At 48.6% G+C, this 19,067-nt stretch overlaps 1 protein-coding gene across 1 annotated transcript; it reads right to left on the bottom strand.

Moving 5' to 3' along the window:
- Positions 1-12,105: 12,105 nt before the first annotated feature.
- Positions 12,106-17,391, bottom strand: LOC101517838 (chymotrypsin-like elastase family member 3B). The gene is made up of 7 exons (XM_012928982.2): positions 17,352-17,391; positions 16,040-16,125; positions 14,905-15,002; positions 14,676-14,804; positions 13,217-13,353; positions 12,832-12,974; positions 12,106-12,270 (listed from the first exon to the last, which is right to left on the bottom strand). The coding sequence occupies exons 1-7, from the start codon at positions 17,389-17,391 to the stop codon at positions 12,106-12,108; spliced, it is 798 nt and encodes a 265-aa protein (XP_012784436.2).
- Between the last annotated feature and the right edge of the window lie 1,676 nt (positions 17,392-19,067).

Genomic DNA, 19,067 nt, shown 5'->3' with positions numbered 1-19,067 from the left:
GTGGGAGTCAGCTTTCTCCAAATATGTGTGCAGAATAATTCGGAGGTCTGCAAAGTAGTTTATGAAGAAGTAAAAGAGAAGAAAACCTGTGTGCATTTATATTTGTTGTTCATCTTCATCTCCTTTATGATGATGACGAAATATAAACTGTACCACTTTAAGAGTTGTCACCAGGGTGGTCCTAAGCCTAAAAAAAGTCTTCAGATGAAGACCCAGATTCTAAGCACTGCCCCCTTCCCTTGCTCCCAATTCAGTGTAGGGTAACTTGTCAGAATGCTAGTAGTACAGATTCCAGTCCTTGCTGATTGACAGTTCCAAGACGATCGTATCAGCCATCATGGGTAAATAGAAGTGAACAAATTAAATACTCATAAAATGTCAGGGAAAAATATTTGCTTCATTTTTAAGACTCCGGTCCAAAAGAGAGGCTACCTACAGGCAAAGTACATCCTACATTATTTACAAAGAGAAAGTTTAAATGATAGAAAAAAAACAATTACTGAATAAATTCTACTGGGTCTGTGTCCAATGAGGGAGTGCGCTGTGATTCAGTCACTTTCCAAGGATCATGGTCTCATGTACCCTGCTCCTCTGAGTCCTCAGCTCAGTAGTGCTAGTACCTAAAGTCTCTCCCACTTCCAATCCAGTACCAGATGTGTTACCAGAGCAACACCTGGCCATGGATGACACTCACTCACTCTGAAGAGCCACATCAGCTTGCTCAGCTCACTTGGGCACCTCTTCCCTGTGGGATGCCGGATCCATTGCTCAGGAGCCCAGAACGGATTGCAGACCTCACAGCTTGGAACACCATGTGGAAACTTGTTCTTCCCACATTATCTGGGTTCTGCTCAGCCAACAAAGTTCATTAATGACCAATAAAGATTAAGTTAACGATGTAATGTCCCACATTAGTGAGGTGAGTGATGTGCCATTGTTTAGACAGTCTATTTAGTCAGGGAAGGGCAGAGGAAACCATCTCAGGCACAGATTAAGTAATCATCAATGGGCAATAATTTAGCCATTGTCAGTCACTCAGTGGGCAGCCTGACAAAGAACAATGGTCTTACACATGGTGGTCTTTGACTGCCCTAGTCTTCAGTGCTCAGTCCTTCTTAGGACGAGCTAGAGGACTTGGGAGAGCCTAGGCTTAGGCAGCTTTTTGGCTTCAGAACTGTGGTTTTTCAATTGTTAACTGGACAGGGATGAAGCAGGTGTTGAGTCTCTAGATGCTCACCTGAAGCTCTGTCAGAGAGGATACTCAAAGCCCTTTGACTGGGTGTTAGCCCAAGAGGTAACATTGCTGAAGCAGGGAAGATGGGCCCTGTGTCCACACAGCCACCGCTGGGCTGTGATCTTGTAGATGGCTTCTCTGTGGTTCAAGGGAGTCCAATTCCAGCGCTCTCCTTCCTATCAAGAAGAACCTGAATCTTTCCTCTTCTGACTCCTACAACTGTTGCTACCTTGCACCTCCTCCTTCAGCCTTGACTTTCCTTTCTGTAACAGGTCCATGACCCCTAGTTAAGGATTTTCAACCATTTCTGCCAACTGGGAGGTACTCAGAAACCTGCTGGGAGTGAGAACAGCACTTTGGGATTTGTAGAGCCATGACACTTATTACAATTTAGGTTTAGATGCTTCTATGTAAATGATTCAAGGTAAAATTCAAACTTTGCACCCTGTTCCACTCCCTTGCCCGCCTCCCTGTTATTCACTGCTCCAGGAACACTGGTCTTGTTATTTGCAAACCCCAGGAAGCTCATCTTGCCCTGTTTCCCTGATCTCCACATTCAGTGCCTTTTCTGGAGGTCCAGTTCAGATGCGTCCTCTCCACAGCTGACCTTGATGTCCTCCTTCTGCCCCACAGACATCCATCTTGTTGTCCTTATAGCCTCTTTTGTTCTCATGACCACAGCCATGAACTATGTAGTGGTGTTTCGCTCAATATGCGCTGCATGCAGATTAGAGATTCCTTAAGCTTTGATCACATGGTGCCATCATAGCTGTATGAGAGCAGCAGCGATGTCACATTGAGTCTTGCTGTCTGAGAATTGTACTGTTTGCTGTTCACTGCTCAGCTCCACTGGCACCTTATCTTATGGCATAATTAAGAGACACAAGATGAGAACTGCTTATTTTCTATCTCATGCATTAGAGGTAGGGTCCACAAGACCATAACACTCAGGTGCCAATACAAGTCTTGCTGATTGACAACAAGCTCAGTGAGGGGCCTAAAGAGTTTCCTAGAGACTACTACAGAGAAGTCGTGCTGCGTATCTCATCTCTTAATTCTTCATTTCTTTATTAAGATGTGAAGTTAACCTGTTCCACTTGGTGTGAAAGAAGCTTTACTACAAGCATGCCCCACAAACATCATCCCACAGATAAACTGCGCTGATAAACTTTTAAAATCTGCTATGAGGCTTTCTTCTACATTTTTCTGTCTCAGGATTCCCACTCAGTTCAGAGGTGCATTACCTGTTCCCGTAGTGTATTCCATGTTCTAGTAACGTATTTCCTAATTAAGAGGTAAATGACTGTGCCTTGTTTCCTTTAGATAGAGGTATAGGGATGTAGAGATCATCAACCTGCTACTACACTCCCTAGATGTCTTTGACAGACAGAACTGGGCTTGGGCAAATGATGGAGCCTGGAACTCCATCCAGGTCTCCGCTATGAATGGCAAGAGGCCCAACTCACCTATTGTGACTCACAGTGTGCATGTTACAGGAAGCTGATACTGCAAGTAGAGTGAGGTGTAGTTTAAAACCAGTCTCTCAGGCCCCGTGCAATAGCATAGTGGCTAAAGTCCTCACCTTGAACGTGCTGGGATCCCATATGGACACCGGTTCTAATCCCGACAGCCCCACGTCCCATCTTACTCCATGCTTGTGGCCTGGGAAAACAGTCGAGAATGGCCCAAAGCCTTGGGACCCTGCACCCGAGTGGGAGACCTGGAAGAAGTTCCTGGCTCCTGGCTCCAGATTGGCTCAGCTCCAGCCATTGCGGTCGCTTGGGGACTGAACCATCAGACGGAAGATCTTCCTCTGTGTCTTTCCTCCTTTCTATATATCTGCCTTTCCAATAAAAATAAATAAATCTTTTTTTTAACATTTTATTATTATTGCCATCATTTTATGATACAGTTCCATAGTCCCTTATCCCCTCCCCAATTCCCTCCCCCCTCCTAGTTCCTCTATATCATTACTAACATATAATTCTTCATACTCAGTCATATGTCCATCATTGCGGGCATGGACAATGGCAGAGAGTCCAGAATCCTATTGTCAAGATATACTAGACAGTTTCATTGTAAGTCCATCTTTGTCTGGAAACAGAAATGCATACCGCACTGCATCCTCACATCTGGATGTTAGTCTCCATTTCACAGTTACTGTACATCCCCTTAAATGAAAAGTCATGATACAAAATCAACAATAGAAAGAAAAATAGAAATTCACAATGCCGGGTGGGCCCCAGGAAGGGGTGTCCTGCTCGGATCCCGACTCCAGCCACCATGTACACGTGGTGAGCTGTCCCTGGGCCTGCCTGGAATCGTGGGCTGCTTCCTTTCGGGGTGAGTACACGGGGGGAGGGGGGGAGTCTCCGTGACTGGGTAGGTCTTGGGCCCACCCACCGCCCTTATTGGGCGGTGAATGGGATTGGGGAGGAGCGCGACCTTGGCCCTGGGGATTTAAACTTCCTGCAGCCGGGAGGCTGTTGGTGGGCCCCAGGAAGGGGTGTCCTGCTCGGATCCCGACTCCAGCCACCATGTGCACGTGGTAAGCTGTCCCCAGGTGGCCAGTGTGCCATTTGGCGCCAGGCTCTGCCTGCTGTCTGCCCGGCCAGGTAGCTCTGGGGCATTGGTTGTCTGAATCGCTGCTTAGGTAGTTCCAGGTTGATCCCACTGTGCTTCTGGGATCTTAGTAAATCCTAAACATTCCCAATGGCGTTAAGTCTTCCTTTGAAGAAATTGGTAACGGAACAGAATGTACTGGGCAGGACTGAGCAAACCTTAGCCTACAAGCAAAACTAGAAACCAGCATGGAGCACAGGTCATGCCGAGCCATGCTCTGGCACCTACTGGTTTACTTGAGTCAAGGACACTAAGCCACACTGTCTAAGGCAGAGGCCAGGACAAGTGAGGGACTGAGACAAGCTGAGTCAGAGCAACCACTGGCAGGCACATGATCTACGACTAGGAACAGGCCCAGTTGGGGAGGTGAGGGGACACCTTAACTGGGTTGAGGTTCCCACCAAGGGGCACGTGTGCTGGAATGGGGGCTGCATTCTATCTAGGAAACAGTTGCAATCTCCCGAGGCACTAGTGTGGGCTGGGATTGGATGCACCAGGCCAGGCCAGACCCCAACATCATCTGGTGTCCTGGAGAATCAGGGTGGATGTGGGACTGACTAGGCTGGGACTCAACCCCCTACTGAGCCATGTGTGATCTGTACATGGGTATGGACGAGCCATGGCTGGGCTGAAACATCCAACAACAAGAACCAGAATGGGGTGAAAGCCAGCCAGGAAAAGCCACTGTTCCTGCTAGGACATGAGGTGAACTGAGTAGGGCTGGCTCATGGACCCCCTGGTATGCGCAAAATCTGGCATTGGGAGAGGTTCTGATGGAGGAGCCTGGGCAACTCCTCTGGCAGGACACAGTCCCTGCAGGTAAGTGCAAGAAGCATGATAGGAAACAGCCCAGAATAGGCCATGGAAAGTTTCCCACTAGCATACATTTGGCATGGGTCAGGGGCAGACCAGGCTGAATCAGTTCATGTCATACACTGGCAAATCTGAACACCAGAACACAGTGTGGGTCCAGCCGGGATTGGTCGCGACAAAACCAGTGCACACTATGGAACACTAGGGTGAGGTTGCCTGTGCTGGATTTGACTGCAGCACCCAACCAGCACACGTGAGATCCAGGAAGGGAGGGGCAGAACTGGCAGGGGGATTAAGGGGCTGGTCCCCTCGCTGGACAGCTACTTCCACTGGAGAGTTTGGACTGGGATGGGAACAGACCAGACTAAGCAAGGCTGCAACACCTGTGTGCTGCACGTGGACTAGATCAGGGAAAAGCCAGGCTAGGTGGATTATTCCTGCTGGTGCAAGCATAAATTAGAGTGGGTGAGGGATGTTTGGGCTTAGCCACAGCATCAGCTGGCAGAAGCTGGCACTGGGGACTAATTCTGTCAAGCCAAATCACAGAACCACCCAAAGAGTGCATAAACCGGGACTGAGAGAGACCTGGGAGGGAAATAGTGGGTTCCCCTCTCTTGGGTCACTAGTCCTGCGGGAGGGCATGAAAACTAGGACGGGGGCTGGGGTGGCTAGACAGAGAGGCACTCAACAACATCCGTGAGGGCTGGATGGTTGAGCTGGTTAGATGGAACTAAGCTTTAATACCCACTGATAAGTACAAGAGCCAAATAGGATGTGGGACAGACTGGACTAGTCTGCTAAACATACTGGCAAACCAGGGTAGGGGGCGGGCCTAGTGGGGGTTATTGTGGGTCACCCGAACTAGGCTGCAGCTCTCACTGGTTGATGGAAGGGCCGAGTATGTGCTGGGCAGAACCAGGCTGGACTGCAACACCCATTGGTTCCAGTGCAAGTCAGGACTGAAAAAAGAACCAACCCAGCAATTGAAACCACAGCTGATTGTGGTGATGGACTGTGCCAGGCCCTGTGCTTGCTAGAACATACAAGAATCTGGTCTGGGAATACCTCAAAGTTTCTTTGGCGATCTCCCCAATAGAACTGCTGGACTCAGAACCCCAGCCAAGAAAAGACAGAGGACAGAGCAAGTCAATCAACCACCACAGCTATATGTTGACAGCGAAACACTGGGCAAATGAAGACTCTGTGATGAACTGTGTCAATCAGTGGACGACCTCATCGAGTGAAACTGGCAGTAATTCATAACTGGTGAACTATTAAAACCATTGGAGCAAGGATCTCAGAGCATGCCCCACATCCGGAACTTGGGGTGGGTGGGAAACTGGGTGGGGCTTCTCCCTCAATATCCCCCTTTACCCCAGATACATGATGGAAACAATATGGACATAACACTATTACCCACTTCCCTATACTCCCTGAACCTTTTTTTTTTTTTACTGTAATTAACTATGTAAAGATTGTCAACAAAAATACAATAAAAAAAAATTTACAATGCCATGAAGTTAAATGACATGTTACTAAATATGTCAGTCTCCATTACACAGCTACTATACATCCCCTTAAATGAAGAGCCACAAAACAAAATCAGTATCAGGAAGAAAAAAGAAATTAACAACACCAAGAAGTTAAATAACATGCTATTAAATGACTAATGTGTAGCTGAAGAAATGAAAATCAAGAACCTTCTTGAAGAAAATGATGCCACTGCATGATCTACGAGTCACTGATTTAAGCAGAAGAAAGTGTTTTGAAGAGATGAAACCAACAGAAAACAACAAAACCCATGTGATATATTTTCCTCTGATCTTTGTTGAAGTGTGTCTCTTCTACACAACAAATAGATGAGTTTTGTTTTTTAATCCAGTCTACTAATCTAGGACGTTTGATTGAGCTTAAGCCATTTACATTCAGAGTCTAATATGCATGGGTGTTACTTTGGTCCTGTCATTTTAGGAATGGGTTGTTCATTGGTTTAGTCTTGTGTTGTCATTTCACTGGGATGTTCTTCCTGTTTGCCTTTGGTTTTGGTAGGTGCTAGTCCTCTTCTCTGCCAAGAGAACATCTTGAAGTATCATTTGTAGGGCAGGTTTGAAAGAGGCAAATTCTTTTAACTTTTCTTTACTGTGGAAGAATCTTATTTCATTTTCAAAGACAAAAGAAAGCTTTGCTGGATATGCTATCCTGGGCCGACAATTTTTTTCTTTTAGAATCTGGAATATGTCACTCCATTCTCTTCTGGTCTGTAGAGTTTCCTGTGGGAGGTCTGCTGTGAGTTTAATTGGCATTCCTTTATATGTCAATTCATTTTTTCACGTTCACATTTAAGGATGTTTTCCTTATGTTCGATTGAAGAGAGCTTGATGATCATATGTCTTGGTGAAGATCGCTCTTGATCAAGCCTGTTGGGAGTTCTGTGCCCCTCCTGGATCTTGTTTCCCAATTCTTTCTCTAGATTAGGGAAATTTTCCTTTATTATTTCATTAAATATATTTGTAAAACCAGTTTGTCTTTCTGTACCTTCTGGGACTCCCATAACTCTTATATTTGGCCTCTTAATAGTGTCTTTCAATTCTTGAATACTTTTTTTGGCCTGATCCAGCTCTGCTTCCACCTTTTTGTTTGCTTTCCCCTGATGACAGAAAATATCTTCCAGTTCTGAGATTCTTTTGCTTGCTTGCTTCATTCTATTTTGGAGACTCTCCACTGTACTCTTAATTTGCTCTGTGTTCTTAATTTCTGATAGATCAGCCTTGATTTGCTTTATTGCTTCCTTAAATTCTTTGAACTCTTGCATGAGCTTCTCTTTTTTTTTTTTTTTAAGATTTATTTATTATTATTGGAAAGCCGGATATACAGAGAGGAGTAGAGACAGAGAGGAAGATCTTCCATCCGATGATTCACTCCCCAAGTGAGCCGCAATGGGCCGGTGCTGTGCCGATCCGATGCCGGGAACCTGGAACCTCTTCCGGGTCTCCCACGTGGGTGCAGTGTCCCAAAGCTCTGGGCCGTCCGCGACTGCATTCCCAGGCCACAAGCAGAGAGCTGGATGGGAAGTGGAGCGCCGGGATTAGAACCGGCGTCCATATGGGATCCCGGGGCATTCAAGGCGAGGACTTTAGCCACTGGACCACACCACCGGGCCCGAGCTTCTCATTTTTGATCAGAATCTTTAAAATGAGTTTTATGGACTCTGTGTGCCCCATTTTCTCTATGTCTTCCTCAATTAACTCTGAGGTTGGCATAGGGTTTTGCTCCTTTGCAGGGGAGTTTTTGGTAATATTTGTTGTGCCTTTGTCTCTTCTTTTGCTCTTAATCATTGTGCTTGTGGTTAGCAGAGTCTTCTCCTTGGGGCAGGTTTCTAAGTTGTGTTACCCACAGGTCTACAATGCGGTTTTACTTATTGCAGTTGCTACATAACTCTTTGCTTGCAGTCAGTTGTGCCACAACCTCCAGCGAGTTCCAGGTCTGGGTTCTTATGTCAGATTTCCACCGTGGTCTCCACAGCCCCAGCTCTTGGCTCACCACTCTCCCCCTCCTGTGATACTGGGCTGAGGCTGCACTGTTATCTCTGCAACCTTTCTCCCACTTCCAGTTGGAGCAGGTCCCAGGATTAGAGAGACACCAGGTGTCCTATATAATTAGGTTGTTGGTGGCTCTGATCTTGTTGGAACCTGCTCGACGTTAGGTCTGGCTGCCACACGGACCTATTTTGACCCGTACGATTTTACAGTCGGTATTATTTTCCTTTAGGACCAGTGCAATCCATGGACCTCAGCAAGTTCTCGTGAGATCAGCACATGCGCAGTTCACTGTTGTCCCTGCAGTCCCAAAGCTATTGCCACAGTGTACAAAATGGCTCCCGATATACCACCACTACAGTTCTTGATCTGCTGGCCGTCAGATCCGAGGACTGCCCAGACCTGCCCCAGGTGGAACCCGTAGAATGCCACGTCGTTGCAGTTCACTGAGTCAGAAATGAATTCACTCCTAGCTCAGCGTGTGCTCTGTCCTTTTCCTTGCCCTTTCCCCCTTACGCAAAATGGCGCCCATTTCCGTTTAAGGAGGCTAACTGGGCTATGAAATCCACCGTATTCTCGCACTGCCCATCTGAGATCTGCTGCTCTGTCTCTGCTCCTGGTCAAATCAAACAGACCAGCAGGACGGGCAGTTCTTTGTCTGAGTTCACTTCCCAAGCTCCCAGTGAAAGTCCCTTCCCACCTGGTTGCTGGTGGAGTTTCGGCTGTTGGTGGAGCTCAGATTGCCGTGCTGGAGTATCAGTCACTGCAACACCACGCTGCTGTGTCTGCTGCTTTCCAGTGTCTGTCAGTCTCCAGGTACCCCTCTGCTGTTGTTCTGTCCCCTCCTATTTCTTGAAAGATGTCCTCTCTGCTTCATCCTGATTAAATGTTTTTCCATCTGTTTAAACGTGTCCTCACCCTATTCCACCATCTTGATTCTTCAAAATAAATAAATCTTTTAAAAAAAGTCTCTCTGCCAGTGTGGGGCACAGAGTGCCTGACCAGCATGCAACTGCTGTGCTCCACACCCAGGTCTATCTTCTCTCTCATCCACCATGGGAAGAATTCAGAAGACCAAGCACATACTCTATTCTGTTGCCATGTCCCTAGCACTTACAATGAAGTGTTAGTAGAGTGCTAGTATAATGTTAGTATGTTAGAATGTTAGGGCTAGGCAATCTTAGGCTCTTTCGTGTCAAGAAGCTGCTGCTTTGCTAGGTTGAGATCATGGGAAAACTCCACTTTAGCGATAAATGTTGTTCCTCTGAGACCTTGTGAACAGTGTCACAAACCTTATCTGTAGAATGCACCGAGGTGCAGGAAGACAGTGGTACAACCATCCGGTCCCAGGAACAGCAGTGTGTGTGGGAACGGAATGAGCTATCTAGACCCAGGGCCTTAAAGATACTGCGTCTGAGAACGGAGTGTTTGCACCTGGAAGCCCTAATGTCAGGAGCCGTGCACTATAGCAACACTGAAGCCATTTTGAATATAGACCTGTGGGACAGTGGAAACCCCTGGTTGGCTAGATGCTTGGGAAAGAAGTTATGAAACTAATCACACGCTTAGCTTCAATTGTTCCTAGCAACTGTTTCAGAATGTGATTGATGCTGTACTTACCAACATCTTGTTACTGATTACCTACGCTATTGTCGATATGTTGGTTACTATTGTTGATATGGTGGCTGCTCAAGAACAATCGGTCTTGAGACCATGGCTTGCGTCCCAGCTTCTCTTTCCCTGAGTCTTAGTTACTGAAGAATATAAAAACCCTCAGTTGAAATCAATAAACTGACAGCTTGATCAGACCTACTGTCTTGCTGTCCATTCTTTGTGTCTCTTGTCCCTTCATTCTCTCCTAGGTGGCTGCGACCCCGTTGACTGTCCTGCTGGACAGGACACCCTAAAGATGACATGTCTGATTGCTGTGTTTGAATTTGCGTGGGCTATGATGCATGTAACGACTGATGGGGCCTATATAATCTCTAGCCTTTTGCTAGTTCAGGGTCCGACCCCTCCTTGGCTGGCCTGCATGCCCCAAGATCGGTCTTACCCCAGCATGCTGGCACAATAAACTCTGCTTGCTTTTGCATTATCAGTAAGGGTCTTTGTCGTTCATGGGAAATTGACAAAACTGGGCCCTAACAGAAGCAAGAGCTGGATACACACCAACTGTGTGAATCAACAAAGCAGTGAATGAGCAGAGAAGTATTGGATTTTATGAGAAAGTCCACCAGATAAAGAGCACCAGGGGCACAACTGTAATTTAACAATGGTCAGGTTTACTAACTTGATATATTTTCTAAATAAGTTCCACAAGCCCAACATCACTTAGACTTGCCAGTGGGACAAGTGGACAGTCAGGGTTTTCTCTTTCAACAGCAAAAATAAAGTCCTGGCTATCTCAATCACCAGGAAGACAGTCGAACTCTCTGTGGACCAAAGATACACATTCTGGGAAAGCACTCTTCTCAAAGCCACACTTGTATCCAAGTTTATTGCAACAGACTAGACCACTGTGTCAGTTATAGAGAAGCCTGACATTAATTAAGACATAGGAAAGCACTTGGGCACTACATGCCTGGGTTCACTCAGAGCCAAAGCAACAACCAAGCGATAATTCAGCTAAAGCATGACTTAAAAAAAAAAAAGATACATATTAAAAGGAAGACACAAAGAGAGAGATAGAGGTCTTTCGTCTACTGGTTTACTTCCCAAATGGCCACAATGGCCCCTCTGTAATGCAGCGCTAGGCTGAAGCTAGACGCCAAGAGCTTCTTATGAGTCTCCCACATACGTACAGGTATCCAAGGACTAGGGCCATCTTTCACTGCTTTATCAAGGCTATTGGCAAGAAGCTGAATTGGAAGCAGAGAAGCTGCAACTCAAACCAGTGCTGTAATCCTAACCTTATACCTAATTCTAACCCTAACACTTTTCTTCCCTAACCAGGGAAGCCTGGCATCATAGGCAGTCTCTGCAGGACCTCTGCAGGACTCCATCCTGGGGCACCTGCTTGTCCTGTTGTCCTGGGACTGCTTCCGTTTCCACAATGAAAGTCCTGGGTCTGGGAACCTCCATCCCAGGCCAACCAAGAGGATGGTCACCCATCATGACTCCTTCTTCTCCTCACATGGAGGCTGACTCAGGTCTGATTTGTGTAAATCAGCTCTCAGATCTCAGGAGCAGGCCAGAGGGGATGAGGCAACGGAGGAAAGACACCAACTCGGAACTTGCTGAGAGATCTTTATTCTCTATAAAAGGATGGATGTGGGATCACACCACTGGCTAAGGTCAACCCCAGTGATCTGGAAAAAAATGAAGGGACAGACAGCATGAGTTAGCTTCATCAGTTTGGAGTCAAAGAAACTGGAGTCAGCTCCCAACCTGACCACTCATTCCCTGTGTGACCTGGAAGAATGACTTGCCCTCTCTGAACCTTGTAAGGGTTCAGGATTAAACCCCCATAATACTCCTTGGCTCAAATTTACAGTGTATAGAGCTTGTTACTGCTACTATCATGGACAAGATTAACCCTGTTTAACCTGCTGTCCCCACTGATATCTGAGCCTTCAGCGTCCCCTATCATAGCTCTCACCATCCCTCACTGTTATTGCTCATTTCACATCTCCTCCACTAGGTGGCGACATTCCCCTCTGTTCTCAAGGACAAGTAAGGATCCAAGCAGAGGACACATTGAGAAACCCTCGCTGAATAAGGAAGTGCGAAGCTCCACCCAAAGCTGTGAAGTTCTGGAGCCACACAGAGCAGAACACATCCCCACACTCCTCGGTAATGTTTCAAAGACCCCTCCCCCACTGCCCTTCTGGGATCCCCCACTTCCTTTATTCTCCCCTGTCTCCTCTCAGGAGATTCTCTACCCTGAAGTCTTCCCCACTGCTAAGTTCTCACCTCTTCAATCCAGTCAATGAAGGCTGAGACACGCGTGAACACCGTGGGCTTCTTCTCAGTATTGCAGCCACGAGAAGACACGAAGCTGGTCACACCATGGACCTCACACTTAGCATTCACTCCGGGGCAGTTGAGGGGTCCTCCAGAGTCACCCTGTGATGGTCAGAGGGGTGGGGACTGAGCTGCCATTATGACTGGAAGGAATTGTCCCTGACCTGGGGGTTGCAGACACACCCACACCCAGCCTCAGGGCCTCCTCTGGGCAGGAGCAGGTCTGTGATACCACAGCTGCTGAGCAGGAAGGGACCCACACAGGACCTCAGCACAGCCCCTGGCACAGAGGGAGCCCCGATGGACATTGACGCCCCCTGCTGGCAGCACCTTTCATGCTGCCTAGGAGGACTCAGCTCCCACAGCACAGTGGTTGAGGATCCTTGCAGAGCCCAGAGTGGGTGACTCAAGGTGGTGGTGCGAGTGTCCCTGGTGTGCTGATGGGGCAGCCTTAGCAGGAGGAGGGACAGTGATGGTCCCAGGTGAGGAGTGTCTGTTAGCTCTGACAGCAATCAGGGTGTGTGGGCTGTGCTGACTTCCTCCAGGTGCTGCCTGGCCTTTTGCCTGACTGGGGCCAGCAGAGAAGATAACTCCTTCACCTCCATGGAGATGGCAGAGGGACCTGGAGCCTTTCCCACCTGGGATAGGTGTTTGGTAACTCACATTGCAAGCAGAGACTTCGTATCCACCAGCGCACACCATGATCTCTTTCACACTGGAGCCCCACCAGTCAGGCTGGGAGCAGTGTTCATAGTCCACCACGGGCAGCACACCTTTCTGCAGCTTGTTTGGGAGTAGCCCACCAGCTGCAGAATCACAGAACAGTGAGGCCTCACAAAATCAAGTTTGAGCTCCCTAGGTGGGTAATCTAGGCCATAACTCTCCTTGACTGTTGGGGTCTCTCCTTCCACAAACTCCACCAGTCTCTTGTTCTATGCACCTCTAAGATGCTCATTTGGACACATTAGTGTTTGGGAGGCTGGGAGACAAAAAAACCCAAAGACAAACCCTGGAATGGTATCTGCCAGTGTCGCTGGTCAGCACTTACTGGTGAGCCGGCCCCAACCAGTGACGCAGCATTTCGTCCCATGGGGCAGGATGTAGCCGGCAGGAGGGAGGCAGGCAGGCTGGACCTCATCAGTCAGCTCTGCACTCTGCGACAGCTTGAGGAGGGCGATGTCATTGCTGTGGGCATGGGAGAGTCAGGTGGAATGTGTGCTCTGATTGGAGCGGGTCCCATTCTGGGTCTTCGTTGGAGATTCTGTCTGCCCTTTGTTTCACTCTCAGTGAAAAGGCCTTCAGAATCCTCCTCCAGCTTTTGTTCCCTGTAAGCCCTTGCCTTTTTAAGTGTCCTTGATAACATCCCTGGTCCTCACACTGCAGTGTATTAGGGGGTCCTGGAGGACTATGACATACAGTTCCTGTGTGGCCACTGGGCACAGAGCTTAGAGGCTGCATCCTCCATCCCTGTGCCAGTTCCCAGCTCTGCTTCCCACCCCAGTGTCCTGTTCATGTTTAACCTGAGGAGGTTGGGGATGGCCCAGTTGCGTGGATCCTCCCACCAGCTGTGGATACTGACTGAGTTACAGGCTCCTGGCTTTTGCCTGGTCCAGTCCTGACGGTGTAGGCATTTGGATTTTGAATCAGTAGATTCAAATAAATAAAAATCAATATATAGAGTAATCTTAAAATCCACACAGAAGTCTGGGGCCCAGCCCTGGCTGTCTGATTCAGTGTCTGGCCAAGGCTTGAGGTCTGATGTTTCTCACAGGTTCCTGGGGATGCTGACACTGCATGCCCACAGAATACACTTTGGGAACATTACTGTGTCTGCAGACATTCAGGACATCTTGCCTAGGTCTCACTTGTCTCCCTACTTCTCCAGGAACCTTGACGATGGGTGGAGAATTCCATAACAATATTCTAAGTACTACATTGGGCTGTCAGAGTTCTACCCCTTCCTGTCATCCCCTCCTCAGCAATGGCTAAGCCACCTGGACACACAGGTGTGCGTACAGATGAGGATTAAGTGGGGCCACACTGCCCATCTCTAGTACCTCAAATCCCTGCGGTAAGTCACCTGGGACAAGTGGAAACCTGAGGCCCAGAGCAGGGCACTCACTGCCCAGGACACTCAGGGAGGGACACCCACTGCCAGACTCTCAGTCCAGTGCTCCTCCTCTGCCCACACAGCCAGGAACCCAGGCTGTACTGGAGGAACCATGCTGAGCACAGGACACCTTGGACTTGGGGAAGGGGCCTGAGAACCCTGGGAATCAGGGACACTGAGTGTTGCAGCCCTGGGGAACTTCCTGCCTCTCCCTGGGCATGCTGTCCCTCTGCAGGGAGGGATGTTGCTGCTGCTGGTCTCTGAGGCTCTGCCCAGCGTGTGGGAGCTTGGCCCAGGCTGTCCACCCTCCCTACTGTCCCAGGGAGTGTCCTAGATGAGCTGTGGATTGTGAAGGGAAGAACACAGGAATCTGGTTCCAGGCTTTGAGCTCACTTACCCACAGGAGAGACAACTGGAGTTCCACTTTGGGTGTACGATGGCCTTTTCCACAATGATGAACTGCTCAGGTCCCTCTATCACTGAGCGGTCGTACTCACCCAATACAACCCGGTAAGTCCGGCTGCTCCTGCCAGGGGAGGGGAGGTCAGTCTGAGCCTTACTGGCAATCTCCCATAGCCACCGTATGGTCTCACAAAGGATCAAAGCACAGGAAAAGGACAACTCACGAGATACAGTGGCCAGCAGTCATAACCCAGAAAGGATCAATGAGGGTCCCGCCACAGGTGAAAGACCAGCCTCCATTCACCTGATAGTACAGGGCTACCTGTGGCCGAGACAGAGTGATTCTGAGAGTTTAGGCCTGCACTCAAGTTGCTGTTCAGGTATACACTGCACATGTTGGGAGGGAACCATCCACATTGATAACAACAGCTCCTTTGAAACAGTTGGTGCACATCTGGTCATCACGGCCTTATCCCTTACTACTGGGATCACTGAGCTCCTCCAGTTTCCCCACCCAGACCCTATCATCTCCCTGAGGACTCCCACATTCTCTGATTCCTGGAGCAGTCTCAAACCTGTCTCCCCACTGCCTTCTACCCTCTCAGGACCCATTCTCCTACTCCTCAGCTCTTCCAGAACTCTTGGAGCTTCTGAAGCACAACTCACCCCGACACCTTTGCCTTCCTTCTCATTTCCTACTCATTCAGATTTTCAGTATCTCCCTGGAGATCAAGATTTGTAGAACATGGCCTCAGGCTGGCTGTGGTCTGTGTGTACACAGATGCTTACTGCACACAGACTGCTCACTCAGGCACACATGCTCTCTGGCTGCTCTCCTGCTGCAGTGGCAGGGCTAAGTCACTGCTGGAGAAGCCATGTGGCTGACAGGGCTGCAGCACTCACTCTCTGCCCCCTCCTAGAACATGCTTCCTAATGCCCCAGATAATGTTCTGGGCTATGGAAATGTTCTCTGTCTTTGCTGTCCTCAGTGGGAACCACTGGCTACATGTGGCTCTATGATACTTGAAATGTGGCTGGCACAAAGGAACTGAATGTTGGAAATTAATGAATTGATTTAATTCACATTTATGTATCCTCATGTGGCTAATGGCTATTGTGTTCCACAGCACAGCAAGTCTTGCCCTCTGCACTGCCCTCCACTGCCTAGATCCATCCCCCAAGTGTCTGTCCTCCAGACCTCAGAGCCCTGCTGTGGGACTCAAGAAACTGGAACTGAATTCCAGCTCTGCCTCTACCCAGTGTCTGGATTCCTATATTATTGGGTCAAGGCTGTAGGCCTATGAAACCATTGCTTGGTGTCCAGAGCCCACAGTGTTAGTCATTGGGTATTATTCTTACCTGCCAGGGCTTGCTGTATGGCTCTGCATCCTCACCATTGACCACACGGCTGGAGGGGTTGTAGGAAGGCTGGTCAGAGCCTGAGGCTGGAGAGGACAGGAGAGGCATCAATCAACCAGAGGAGCCCCAACAGGAAAATGGGGAGTGTGCCAGTCCTAAGGTGCCAGAAATGGGCTGTGTGACCCCAAGACAGCTGTCTCCCTCTCTGATACACAACAGCCACTTATGAAAGGTGAGTAGTGGGACCAGAGCAGGGGTTTGCTGAGATCCCTGGAGTCGAGCAATGGAGATAAAGATGCAGCCTCCATCCATGGGTTGCCTGAGGATGGTGACACTTAAGACAGTACCTGGAGAGTAATGAGCCCTGTCACAGACAGTGAAAACTCTGGGGTAGGCCTTTGGTGTGATGGTTATGATATCCCTTGGGACCCTACATCCTGTTTCATGATAATTGGTTTGATTCCTAGCTCCAAAGTTCTGACAATGCACACCCAAGGAGGCAGCAGTGATGATCTGAGGGTCACTTCCACCTCTGACTTCTGGCTTCAGCCTGGCCCAGCTTTGGCCTTCGTGGACATTGGCGTGATGAGGTAGAACATGGGAGATCTCTCTATGTCAGTTTCTCTCCCCTTGAATAAAACACATAACAAAAACATTCTCTAAAATATTGGAGGGTGTGAAGTCAGACTGCCTGGGTTCACAGTGCAGCTGCGTTCCCCCGTCTTGAGAGAATCTTTTACTTCTCCATGGGTCAGTTTCCCTAGATATAAAATGGGGACATGTTCAGCATTGACATCGTGGAGCAGAGATGAAAAGCACCTAAGATCGTAAGTGGAAGTCTTCTGTCTACTATAGAGAGAGTGCTCATGGAATGTTCTCTGAACCATGGCTCTCAGCCAGGGGAGGGTACTCAGAGGTGGTAGCCCTGAGCTGCAGTGTAGAGACCGGGAAGAGTCCAGACCACAGGCTATGTAGTGGGGTGTTGGCAGTCTGAGGGAGAACTGGAGTGTTTAGCCTGGGAATTAAAATTTTACCCCACACAGTTAAAGCACAAAGCCAGACTCTTAATCACATAGCTTTGTTAACCACCCCACCAAGGACTCCCTCCTTCTGCTGAGCTGGTCCACCCCCTGCTGTCCTCCTTTCTTCTCCCCAGCACCAAGCTAAAGCCCTCACTGTTGTGTCCCAGGTACACGTTGAGACCCCTCCTATGAAATAAGGTGTTGGGGATCACGGGACCTGAGGTGGGAAGCAGATTTCAGGGCTGTGGTCCAGAGCAGCACAGGGAGCACAGACTGAGGCTGGGGCTTACCCAGGGCCACAAGGAGGAGGGAGCTCAGCAGCTGCAGCATCTTGAGTTTGGAGGAGGAGGGAGGGAGACACGAAGCCCCGGCTCTAATATAGGGCAGAGGCAGACTGAGGAGGCAGGACTGGGCCCTATTCCAGAACAGGTGGTGCAGCACCAGGTCTCCCATGTTCAAGGCCATGGACACCACCCACCGCACATGGAGGAGTGGCAGCCTATGGAAGTACCGAGTTCCCTGTAGCTTGCGACTGCTCAGGTACCACCAGGTGGCCAGTTGGTAACAGGGCAGCAGGATGGAAAGTTGGCATCAGAACATGCCAACTTGTTGGGAATCCCTCAGCTCTGCATACACATCCTGCTTGTGTCAACTCCCAGCTCTGAGAATTTGGGCACATGGCTTCATTTCCCTAAGTTCCAGTTTTGCCATCTCTAAAATGGGATCAAGATTTGTGTCTCTTTTAATGAAGAGGTCTTGTTGAGGGGATTGCAAATAGAGATAGCTGAAGATGGATTGACTGAGGCAAAGATCTCCTGTGTACTGATTCACTCTTCAAATAAATGCAACACTGGAGCTGGGAAGACCTGAATCCTGGAGCCTGGAACTTATTCTGGGTCTCCCGTGTGTGTGGAAGGAACCCGAGTGCTGAAGCTATCATATATTTCCTTCCACAACGTGTATCAGCAGGACCCTGGAATCAGAAGCAAAGCTGGGATCAAACCCAAGCATGCAGGGGTCCCAAGAGGCATATTAACTGTTGTGTTAGTTGTCCACCTGTTTTTCTCATTTATGAGGTAGAGACAGGGAAACACACCCCGTGTGTGTGTGTGTGTGTGTGTGTGTGTGTGTGTGTGGAGAGAGAGAAAGAGAGAGAGATTCTATCCACTGGCTTATTCTCCACACATCCACGTGATTGACAATGGGGGCTGGGCTGGAGCTAGAAACTAGGAACTCAATTCAGGTCCCCTACATAACCAAATCATTTGAGCCATCACTGTAGCCTCCCAGGCCTGTACTGGCTGGCATCTCAGCAGGAATGGAAACAGAACCACAACTGGAGTATTTTTGAAATCTTATTAACAAGGCTAAACACCCATTCTCATAATATCAGTTTAAAGAGTTTAAAACAACCAGCTTGTTAAGATGTACTTTCTAAGGACTACAAACAAGTGGATAGCACCATATGCTAAAGGAAGTAAAGGCCACTTAAACATAAAATCTGTTTGGCTCCTGTCTGGGACATCAGATAGATTAGCTGCTGCCGGAGGTAGAAGCTTTGTTCTGAAATTTTTGGAAGGTTAATTGGCATCTAACTAAATCCACCAGTATTTAATTAACATTGTAGATGAGTTTGAAGATTTAAAGAGATTTGACAAACATCTACATTCCTGACACCACCATACAATCATGGTACAGACACTCCCACCACTCCAAGTGACTCTCCGTCTTGTCTCGTCATAGTCCATCCCTGACACCAGCACCCTGGTCATGTGGGCAGGTCTGGGTTTGTGGGTTTGGGTGGAAGACGCTTCACCTTGGAGGGTGGAGGTGGATAATTGTAGAGCATTGACACAGTCCCAGACACTCTCCTATCCTCAGGATCCTCCACAAGAAAGGCAGACAAGAGGCCTCAACAGCTCAAGGGGCACAGCAGCAGGAATGCAGTACATTCTCTACCTGTCCCCTTCTGCTCCCTGTCACTGGTACAATCCTTCATGGCTGAC

The sequence above is a fragment of the Ochotona princeps genome, chromosome 2 (genome assembly GCF_030435755.1).
Source record: "Ochotona princeps isolate mOchPri1 chromosome 2, mOchPri1.hap1, whole genome shotgun sequence".
NCBI lineage: Eukaryota > Metazoa > Chordata > Mammalia > Lagomorpha > Ochotonidae > Ochotona > Ochotona princeps.
Note: the sequence above shows the minus strand (reverse complement) of the source record. Positions and strands in the feature narration are given on the sequence as shown.

Excerpts from the sequence above, each read along its gene's own strand:
- LOC101517838 (XM_012928982.2), bottom strand. The coding sequence starts at position 17,391 with ATGCTGCAGCTGCTGAGCTCCCTCCTCCTTGTGGCCCTGG. Across the intron at positions 14,805-14,904 it reads ACTGCTGGCCACTGTATCTC|GAGCAGCCGGACTTACCGGG; the intron begins GTGAGTTGTCCT and ends CTCCCCTGGCAG. Across the intron at positions 12,975-13,216 it reads TGGTTGGGGCCGGCTCACCA|CTGGTGGGCTACTCCCAAAC; the intron begins GTAAGTGCTGAC and ends GTGATTCTGCAG.